Source organism: Tamandua tetradactyla, chromosome 12 (assembly GCF_023851605.1).
Source record: "Tamandua tetradactyla isolate mTamTet1 chromosome 12, mTamTet1.pri, whole genome shotgun sequence".
In the NCBI taxonomy this organism is placed as follows: domain Eukaryota; kingdom Metazoa; phylum Chordata; class Mammalia; order Pilosa; family Myrmecophagidae; genus Tamandua; species Tamandua tetradactyla.
This window is the reverse complement of record NC_135338.1, coordinates 63,110,166-63,120,949: the sequence shown is the minus strand read 5'-3', so window position 1 is coordinate 63,120,949 and position 10,784 is coordinate 63,110,166. Positions and strand designations below refer to the sequence as shown.

General features: G+C 46.4%; 1 protein-coding gene and 1 long non-coding RNA gene across 6 annotated transcripts in view; one reads left to right on the top strand and one right to left on the bottom strand.

The window, feature by feature from the left end:
* The window catches only part of PPP2R5C (protein phosphatase 2 regulatory subunit B'gamma), a 211,173-nt gene extending 204,162 nt beyond the window's left edge, over positions 1-7,011 (bottom strand). For 3 of the 5 annotated variants that reach the window (XM_077123573.1, XM_077123571.1, XM_077123576.1), the window contains exons 1-2: positions 6,797-6,908; positions 5,885-5,950 (exon numbers count right to left, since the gene is read on the bottom strand). In XM_077123573.1, coding sequence (XP_076979688.1) covers positions 5,885-5,950; positions 6,797-6,823 — 93 coding nt within the window. In that variant the 5' untranslated portion in view covers positions 6,824-6,908. Of the gene's footprint in view, positions 1-5,884; positions 5,951-6,796 lie in introns of those variants that run through there. The other 2 variants (XM_077123579.1, XM_077123580.1) reach the window with 2 other exon arrangements.
* Positions 7,012-7,134: 123 nt separating this feature from the next.
* LOC143652219 (uncharacterized) lies at positions 7,135-8,247 on the top strand. The gene is made up of 2 exons (XR_013160508.1): positions 7,135-7,248; positions 7,812-8,247. It is a non-coding gene; the product is annotated as an uncharacterized LOC143652219 (long non-coding RNA).
* The last annotated feature ends 2,537 nt before the right edge of the window (positions 8,248-10,784 follow it).

Below are 10,784 nucleotides of genomic sequence, written 5' to 3'. Positions count from 1 at the left end.
ATCCCATCACCTTAGCCACATGAGGTCTGACTGGGTGGAGGACCATGTTACGTCCAGGAGAAATCAATATCCAGAAACAGCAAGTGTTCCCATTCACAAAACAACACAATCCCAGCAACTGCTTAAGTTTTTACGAGTTAGGACTACTTACTCTTTTTTTCTTCCCCAATGCTCAGCACAGCGTCTACCCATAACAAGAGATGCTCAAGATACATACACATCTAAATTATGGTCTACTGATAAACATTCCCCCAAAGAAATTGAAATTAACAAACCACCAAAGAGCACATAGAAATCTTATAGTTAAGTCAAAATAATATTTTCCAATGCGTCAATTAAAATAAGATTTTATGAAACTGTAAGTTTTACTGCTGACCTCTTGTGGTAAATATGTAAAGCAGATTAAAAACAAAAATAAGTGTTCTTAAAACTTTCACAAGGCATTAGAAAAAGACCTATGCAGCTTAATATTCTGCTTTAGTATAATGCTTTTAAGGCAAATCATACTGAATGAAAAATCTGTATGAAAATTTCCCAAAAGAATAAAAAAGATGATAAAGAAATAAGCCTCTTAAGAAAAGAGATTTTTTTTGCTAATATACAGTATCAGAAAAATCAGCAACCTAATTGATTTGGAATTCTCCTACTTTCTAAGCACTTTAAAAATCTTTCAATGAAATATTTCTTGACTCCAGGTCCTACCTACCACATAAAGAAGAATAAAGCAAAACTGCTGTCCTCAAGGACTTACCTGTCTAGTTAGGATGACAAATCACAGGTAAATAAAAGCAGCAGAAGGCAGTATAAACAATATTTGGTACAGCAAATAATTGCTGCCTAAATTCAAAGATGGAAAAATTGTGGCTGAAGACACTAAGAATAAGCATCCCTTAAGTTTCAGAATAAGTGAAAATGAGTTGAAGCAAACAGACTAATGGATTCAGTGGGGAGTAAAGAGGACAGTAAGAGTATTCTAAAACAGTGGTTCTCAGAGTGTGGTCTGGGGATCCCAGCAGTAAGTCCCTAAGACCCTTGCAGGAAAGATCCAAGAGGTCAAATCTGTTTTCAAAATACTAGGGCATTATTTGCCTTTCAAGCAATCATCGCATGGAGGGATACACAGGCTATACCACATGTGATATCACAGCAGTTCGCATGCAGACACAGACACGAGAATCCACAGCTGTCTTCAAGTCAGACTATAAAGAGAATTACAAAAATGTAAAACAATGCCACTTTTCTCAGGGAATTCTCTAAAATCAGATATTTTTCATAAAAATGCTAATTGCGTTAACATGTAATGGTGTTTTATTACTATTGGATGAACTATTAAATATTTTTAAATTTCAATTTTAATTTCTAATACAAAAATATCAGTAGTCATAACCCACATAAATAAAAGCTCTTCAGAGTTCTCAATAATATTTAAGAGTATAAAGGGTCCTGATGCCCCAGATGGTTGAGGACAGCTGTCTTATCCTTGGACACCAATGCACCAGGTCTGGTTTGCAAGCAAATGGATACACTCGGCAGATGGGTCTTATCAGAGCAGAGTTCTTAACAGGGATGATTCCGTCCTCTGGGAGACATCTGTGGTTGTCATAATTGGAGGAGTTGGGGTGCTACTGGCAGCTAGTGGGCAGAAGCCAGGGATGCTCTGAATACCCTACAAAGCCCAAGACAGGCCCCACCCTCACCCCCAGAATTCAACAGTTCAAGGGTGAGAGGTCTGGGGCAGTGGTTCTCCCATGAAGCACCCTCAGGATCTACCAATCAGCAGTTCCTCAGTTAGCAAAGGGATGGAGGTAGAGACAGGAAAGGTCAAAGAGTCAGCCTCCTTCTCACAGCAGAGAACAGCAGCTCAAAGGCCTGCAGATCTACACTGATCCACCTCCTACAGAGCCGCCACCTCTCCTACACACCTGAGCTCTACATAAAGGTGACCCAGAGGGGTTGGGGAGTGAACCAAGCCAGCAATCAGAAACAGGAAATGCCATTCACTACATAATAATTACATATTAATTTCAAAACAATATTCCAAAAAGAAAATTGTTTTGGCTCTCTTTGAGGTCTCCCTGGACTCTGGTTTAGGGTGTATGGAAAAAAGTTGGGAAGGAAGAGAATTGTGGAAAAGGTGGCATGGAAGGCCCCCAGAGAAAGCCATGGACCCAGAATTCAGCGAGAGACAGTGGCTTTTGATCTTTTGGGGACAGGGGACTTATGGATTCTCCCTTGAGGAAGTGAGAATCATGGTTGCTCTCCCCCAGTTTCACTGTCCTCCTCCAACTTATTCAGGTTAAAACTTCTGCTGCAGAGACAATAACTCAAAAGTCAAAATGTTTTGGAAATAGCTACTTTTTCATAAAACGTCATTTATGCTGACATATAACGTGTTTTATTATTAAAGTAATATGTATTTTGTAAATTTCAGTTTTAACTTCTAGAAAATTACTCCACTACCTAGCACCTATATGACTTAAAGTAAGTCTCAATATCCATCTCTCTAAAATACAAAGGGGTGGAGGAAGCTCACTGTAAAGGGACAGATCATAAAAATGGAAAAGTTATCATTAAAGACAGAAGGGGTCAAAATAAGCTAACAAGCTGGAGAGATGACTGCTTGTCCTTTGTTCAGCAATAGGTATTATGTAAGAGCTGCTGTAGAGACTTTCAAACAAAAACTAAGCTGAAGGTACATAACCAGAAACAATAAACAACCTTATTAAAGCATTTAAAGCAAATCACTTTACAAAAAGCATTAAGACATTTAAAGCATAACTTTTAAAACAGTACACAAATCTAAAAACAAAACAAAATAAAACACCACCACCACTCTAGGGGGAGATCCTACGAAATTGACTTCAGGAACCTCAGAACAATTTAGTATGATTCTATATAATCATAAAACATGCCTAGTTATCACATATTTGAATGTTATACTGAGTACAAATGCTCAGAAACAAGTTACTCTGTCAATCACCACATCATTTTCCAATCTTAAGTTGCCTGTGAGCCCATTTATGGCTCATTCCTTAATGGCATGCTATGAAGTAGACCAGCAGAAAGTAATGGGCAGAAACTTTTATTTCTAGGACACCCATGGATAAACAACAAGCAAAATGTAAACTTTCTATATGAGAGAGAATAAAGAAAACTGTACCAGTCCCCTTCAGTCAAGGTGTAGAAATTTGTGGAAAAAGGTAAAGGACACATGGCAGCAGTTATAACTTTTAAGCATGATTTGTGACACTGAAAGATACAGTCTGCCATACATCTTACCGGGAAACTTCTTTCAAGAAGGGTTGTGCCTAATCTATTCCACACACTTAAAAATGGCCAAATCGTAATCTTTCCAAGTTGTTTTAGAGATAAAGGAACAAGACCTGCAGTGGTGACATCATTTATGGCAAAGCAGGGATCAGCATTTTTATCTTTTAACCACCACGCTTAAATACTTTCCACTACACCACTTGATCCTTCATCATCCTCTACTCCAGGACTTCAGCTTTCTTACAAAACAACCCATGCTGCCAAATGCTTCCGTGTTTCTAACCAAACAGTTCTGCAACATAAGCCAACTGCTCCCTGGTTTGCTGAGAGGTTGGGCCACAGCCAGCCAGGATTGTATTATAAGATTCATCCTTACACTAGAAACAGCGTAGTAAGTCAACTCTTGGGTCAAATTCTTTAACATTTTCTCTGTTGGAATTATTTCCCAAACCTTCTGGCTACTCTACCCTGTACAGGTTCACGTTTCCCACTTTTTTCAAGACTCTTAAGCCCAAAATCTGGTAATTGTCCTAATGCCCTGAAGTGAGTTCACAGAGTAATCTGAGCAACTGCCAAAAGTGAAGGCGATGTGGTATGAAAGGTTTGAAAAGCAGCATGGGAGTATAATACCTATTTGAATTGTTTGTGCTGAAATATTCAAACTAAGAGTAACACTGAGAGACAGGAGAGAAAAAAACGTGCAATGACTGTTTAATTCACCTGCACAAATCAATCATATTTGGTAAGTGGGTGAACTAGAAGTGAAGAAGCAAGATGAAGACTAAGGAGTGGTGGGGTGGGGCAACAATAAGAGTAAGGGTCAATTCAACTGAAGTGCCTCAGTTTGTACTCCTGCAAAATTAATTTACACAATGATATGCCAAATGCCATGCTTAACATGTCATGCTGCCTCTGGTTTCCTTATGAGGGAATAGTGCACAGCCCAACGTTTCAGTATTTTTCAGTGGTAATTTCAAGCTCTGTAGCTCCAGCTCTTAGAAAATAGCACTAGAAAAAATAAAGACAAGTAGGGCATCACATTCAGAAACTGCAGCCATAGCCACAGTTACGCAACTCACAGCATAAGACCCAATCTACTTTAAAAACATGCATGGTACATATTAGTGCGGTCAGTATCTTCCCGAACTTCTAATGACAATTTTAGGTTCAAACCTAACTATCCATTTTTGTAAGCATTTTCTTTCCACTAAAACAGGCATAAATGAAACAGATACAATGAAATTCCTTTGTGCCCCATGAAGTGAGAGAAAAGGTGTATGTTAGCAAGAAAGGTTTTGGTAGTATTCAAAGTCTCAGCAGGTATAATACAAGTCCACAAACAATCCATACATCTGAAGAGAAGACTACATTTCATCTAAATCAATTTAGTCAAAAGGAAGACATGGAAGTAAGCAAGCCAAATGTTACATGTGATTGTCTGCAAAAAAAAAAGGGTAGGGGCAGACTGGTACAATAATCCCTAGCTAATGATAACTAAGAAATCTTTCCATTTCTGCTTTCTTGCTTTTGTGGAGGGCAACAAATTTGCTGGAATAAACCAGCTGCTTAAAAGGAGGGAGGCTTAGGATACACAGAAAGCTAAGGGAAAGATAACCTGGGGCTACTAAATGTCTGCTGCAGATATTTTCCCAAACAGAACTCAAATCACTCTAATTTGGCTTGCAGGAAGGGGTCATACCCTTGCAACTTAATGTCATTTGTGATAAGACCAGGGACCTCAAGGATCTGATATGGAAAATTACAACACAGCTTCTCTCTGCTACCATATGATTTAAGAGGTCCATATGCTTGGACTGTTAGCCCTGGCTGATCTTTAGAGTTTAGTGACAGTGAGTCACCAGGAAGAAAAGGCAAAGGTAACTGGTGATGGTACAAGTCATCTCGAAGCACAACTGTGTCAAGGAAGGTCAACAATCCCTCCAGGTAGACACACTCTACGGTGAGCACATCAGCAGCTCTTCAACTGAATGCAACATCAAGAAACAAAAAACGTAAGAGTTGGCCAATGCAAAGAGAGAGACAGACAGACATACTCAGAGGCAAGAATACGAAAGGTGACCTTAGACTGGACAAGAACACCCAAACTAGATAAAGTAAAATATAGCACTATTAGGGAAAGAGGTTCAGAGACCAGACATCAAAAGAAAAAAGGGTGTAGCCTAGGACACCTTCCCTAGCAGCAGCTGAAACTATATAAAGGAAAAGATGAGCGATGGAGAAAGAGAATGAGCCACTGAAAGAGGACTTGACAGTTTGGAAAAGAAGAAAGAGAAGGGAGGAACCTAAAGCTAAAGAAATATAAACTCAATTCCCCAAGACCAGTCTATAGGGTAGTTGCTGAGTTTAAGAGGAGCTGTGAATGAACTTAAAAACACCCAGTTCCACAGAAAAGCATTATGTTCATAAAAATGTTAATATTTTTCCCAAGTGGAATAATAAATACCTAAAGAATTAAAATTGAATATGAAAGATGCCACAACACAAAATCTCATATAGAGAAACATTCTAGAAGACCCTGAGTTTTATCACTGTTTTTCTAACCTAATTAAAAACGTGTTCACGAAAAATAGAATGAGAATATTTGAGAAGTTACCTCCGATTCTACTGTATCTTGTCCTTCTCTTGAACTTTTTCCACTTTTCCCTGCTTTTGGTGAATCCTGGGAAACATCAAACAAAATCAATTAGGCTTCTCGATTTTTAGACTGCTCAACATCAGCCAAACGAAATGAAGTTCTGAAATTGATTTACACGATTTAACTAGGGCTTCTGATAGCTTTAATCAATACCATCAACAAAGTCTACATCCTATTGCTTAGTGATGCTCCCCACTTCCCACTCCACCAAAATCTAGACTTTCTTCGTGCTCTTTCTCTTTGGGGTTGAAAACTTTAAGTGGGAAAAAGGCAAAACCAATTTTACACAGCATTCTCAGTCTTCTGAATACCGACATCACACCCTTTTCTTTCCTCCTACCCTAAACCCTGTGAGCGGTTGACAGGGCAACGCCACTGAGCTCCACCTGAGGCAGAAACATCCTCTCACCGCCCGCCCCCCGCACCCCCAAATGCAAACGCAGCCCACACACACGCAGCCACCCGCCCTCTCGCCCGCCGCCAGCCGGGGGATGAGAGTATCTCGGAACCTTGGGGCGTCCCTCTGGAGGAACCCAAGATTCCCTAAAAGCACCAGACAGGGTCCGCCCCCTATTTCCTCTCTCCCAGACGGCGACAGCCCAGCGTCCCTGAAGCCCCTTCCCCCGGCAGGTGCGAGGCCAGGCCAGCCACCTCGGTACTACACCTGCCCCTCGCGCCCGCCGCACGCTCCCCATGGTGACGGGCCCAAGAGCGCCCTGGGCCCGCTTCCCTCCGTGCCCTGTCCCCACCTGGCCCCCGCCGGCCGAAACGTCCCCTCGGAGACCCCCCCGCGGGCTGGGCAGTTTCCCCTATCATCCACCGCGTGGCCCGCGCCCCCACCCCGCCTCGGTCGCCCGGACCAGGACTCACTTTCTCCTTCTTGCTTTTATTCGGCATGGCTGGTGCGGGCCGCCCCCGCCGCCGCCGCCGGCCCCCCGCAGCAGCAGCGCCCCCGCCCCAGCCGTCCCGCCTCCCCGGCCGCCGCCGCCGCCGCCGCCGCTCGGGGACTGAGTCGTTCGATAGCTCTCGCTTCCCCTTTCCCAGCTCCCACAGGCTGCGGCAGCCGCGGCGGCGGCGGCGGCGGCGGCGGCGGCTGCGGCGGCTGCAGCGGCGGCGGCGTCTCTCCGCCCCTCCCCCGGTCCGCCCAGGCCCACCCCTCCCCCAGCCTGCCGCCCCGCCCCACCGCTCGGCCCGCCCCCTGACCCGCCCCGATCAACGGCGCTCTGCCATTGGCTGAGATGCCCTCACGTGGCCTTAACGCTCTCCTGCTCCTCCCCGCCCGGGTCGCGCCAGGTTTCGCGTGGGTCCCAGGCCCCCTAGCGGTGAGGTTCGGGCAGTGGTCTGAGGGTTGCCGGGTCCGGGCGGACGTGGGACTGGAGCGGGAGGCTGCGGAGAGGTCGGACCGAGAAAGCGGGGGAAAGTGAGGTGTGAAAAAGGCAAATGTGAAATGTGTGGGAGCAACTGATGCGGCCGGCAGGGCGCGGTTGGCCACGAACGGTGGGCCCCGCTTCTCGCCGTCGCCGCCGCTGCTCTCGCCGGGCTGGAACGGGCGCCAGTGCACGGGCCGCGCGAGCGGCAGTTTCGCGGACCCCTACTGGGTCCGGTCCTGTCCAGTCTTGGTCCTGCTCCTGCCGGGCCTCAGCCTGGCCTCCCCCCGCCACGACTTCCGTCCCGCCCGTGCCCCGCCGCTCAAGGCTTGGCAGATCCTGGCGCCAGCTGCACAAATGGGATTTTGTTTTAAATTTGGCTGGAGCTCAACAAGCCACGTAAGGAAACCTCTGCATTATGACGAAGAGTCACCGGATTTTCTCGACTCGCTCATAGCTCTGGGGAGATGAGTTTTACGTGAAAGAAAGCCTAACTTTTAAATCCACTGCTGCCGCAGGTTGCGGAAACGCGTTAGGGAGTGGACGTCAGGAGGCTGAGGGTCTCACGCGCCCCTTGGTGTCTCGCCAGCAGTGACCACGGAGCTGCATTCTCACTGAACGGCACTTAGAAGTCGCTGCTTCTCTCCCCTACCCAGTTTTCGCTCCTGTAAGTTGCAAGGCAATGCATTTTCAATTGCTTTGTGTAGTACTACGCGCTGGGAAAGTGAAAACACAGAAGAAAAGAAAAATCTAAGGTGCAGAGTGCCGTGGAAGGTCCTGGAAATCAGTTCCTGCCTGCGGATGGACTTGTGGGGAGCAGGACAGCCTGAAGCTGTTTGCGTAGAAGAAACGGCTTTTGATTAGTCCTACAAGTGGGCCAATAGGATCTCCCGAACTGTTTAGAAAGATGGGAGCAGCAGTGTCCTTGTTAATAACATTTCATCTTTAAAACGAGAGGATCGCTGTTGAGACTCTTATTATTCCGTGCCAAGGAACTGAACTTCTTTCTCAGATCAACTGGGGGGAGGGGGCACTGAAGGATTTTAAATAGGGGAAGTGGCGTGTTTGCACTTGCATTTTAGAGGATATCTATGGCACGAGTGTGGAGAAGGGGTGGGGGTAAAGGTGAGAGGCAAGGGGACCCACCCTCACCTGGCTGGGGTCTTGGATTCAGGGGCGCGCACCTGGACTTGGAGGAGGGAGAATTGTTCCGGGTACCGGAGGAGAGCCAGAGTTGTGCCTGTTTCTGGGCTTGGGCAGTGCAGTGAATAATCGTGAATGAGGAAGGGGAAAGCGTGGAGCGCAAGTGTGCGAGGGAACACGCTGCTTTCAATTGGCCTTGAGCTGAGTCTGCCGCGTGCGGGTGGAGGTGCCCAGGCTGGCGACTGCAAATCCAGGTCTCCGGAAGGAGGTCCAGCTGCATGTGGTTAGGTATTTAACAGGTCAACCTTGAGATTGAGAGAGAGTATAGATACCAGAAAAAGGCATTGCCCCCCAGTGACCTTGAAACCATGGAAACCGGAGAGCTCTGGCTCAATACAACTGCCAGATACACGTGGACCTCCCCTGCAGTTGGACTGGTTTTCATTCGTCCACGTTGGAGAGAGCCATTCTATAGCCAGCACCAGCTGACAGACAGCTGAATGGTTTCAGAGGGCACTGGGTGTTGTGCAGTGTATGGGGTGTGGGGGTTACAGGGGCTCTTGACATGGGCATACCTCCTGTTGACAAAAGGAAGGGCACAAAATTGGCTGTCCCATGAGGTGAAGAGATTGTGTTTATATACTCCTGTGTTATGTGTGTTTCCACTCGTGGGGAGCACTTTTATATGTCTGCACACATGTTGGGGCCCTTGGACCTGGGGGTGCTTGAGTGTGTCTGAGTGCACTCACTTGTATGCATGTGTGTGAGGGCATGCATGTATGTGTGTGTATGTGTGGGCACTCCTGTGCATGTGTGTGTGCACCTACTCGTGTGTGCCTGCATGCCTTCGTGTATATGTGGAGGGCACTTGTGTGTGTGCATGTGTGTGGGCCCATGTATGTGTGTGTACACATATTGTGGGTATGTACCTGCATGTATGCATACATTCAAGTGTGTGTGTGTGTTTGCATGCCTTTGTGAATAGGTGGAGCGCACTTGTGTGTGCATGCGTGTGTATGCACATGTGCATTTGAGTATGTGTGTATGACATATTCATGAGTATGTGGGGGGCACTTGTGTGTGATGTATTTGCATTTTGAACGTGTCTTTATGAGTCCACACACTTGTGTATGTTTGTGTGCGTACACTGGTGTGTGTGTGTGTGTGTGTGTGTGCCTGAGAGTTACCTCTTTTGGGATAGCCCCACACTCTGTGCTCATAAAGGAACTGCACAAACAGGGGACCTGGTAACCTGGAGATGATTTTTCTCTCTCCAGCTTCTCCCTTCGGTGGGTTGCAAATTGCCTCATTTAGGCCCATGAACCTTGGAGGATCGGGGAGGTCCTCTTGCAGAATTCTTGCCTCTGGGAAGCAGCTCATGTACCAGCTTTTGCAGCAACGGTGCATCCAGCCAGGGCAGAGGAGTCCGCAGCCATACCCCTTCCTGCGTTACTTAGAGATGGTCTCCCCACTGTCTTATCTATGAGGACACTGAGACACAGGAGTCCCTGTCCTCAAGGACGCCTGCCTGCCTGCTGCAGCCATGCCCCGCACCTGACCAGGATGCCTCCATGCCTGGCTCTCTGGACCCCAGTGTCCCTGGGCTCTGCTGTCTGGACGCCGATGCTCCTTGGGAGATGCTGTTCTGTCTTAAGCGTTCTGAGTTTCTTGGTGCCTGGTGTCTGCCAAGTCTCCCATCTCTTGTGGTTTGGCCTTCTGACTCAGACTGCTCTGACTTCATGCCACCTCTTCTTTGGCTGTGGCCTGCTCTCAGGCTTGGAGTGTGCTTGTCTGCCAAGTCTCCCATCTCTTGTGGTTTGGCCTTCTGATTCAGACTGCTCTGACTTCATGCCACCTCTTCTTTGGCTGTGGCCTGCTCTCAGGCTTGGAGTGTGCTTATCTGCCACCCCTCTGCCATGTCACCAGCCCATCAGTCTCCCACCCCCTACTCACTCTCCTGCTGCCTGCACCCTGGGCTGGACAGTGACTTCCTTCACTGGCACCCCAAGCCCTCAGTCACCTATCCCCACATTTTTTCACTTTATCTCCACCGACACATCATTAAATACTTAGTGTTTCTTAGTAAATTTATGTCTATTCATGCACCCCAGTTCCTCCATTACAGATTTGCCTGCAGAATTGGGGCAGAGGGACGGGGTGAGGATGGGGGCAAATTTAAATGACATTATATTTAGCTAATTATCTCTATTAAAAGCCTGCTGATCATGTGTGGCACATAGCAAGCACTCAGTAAGTTTTTTTATTTTATTTTTTAAACATAACAATGTACAAATATGAACGTTCTTACCATATGATCACTCCATTTTTGATATATAATCAATAACTCA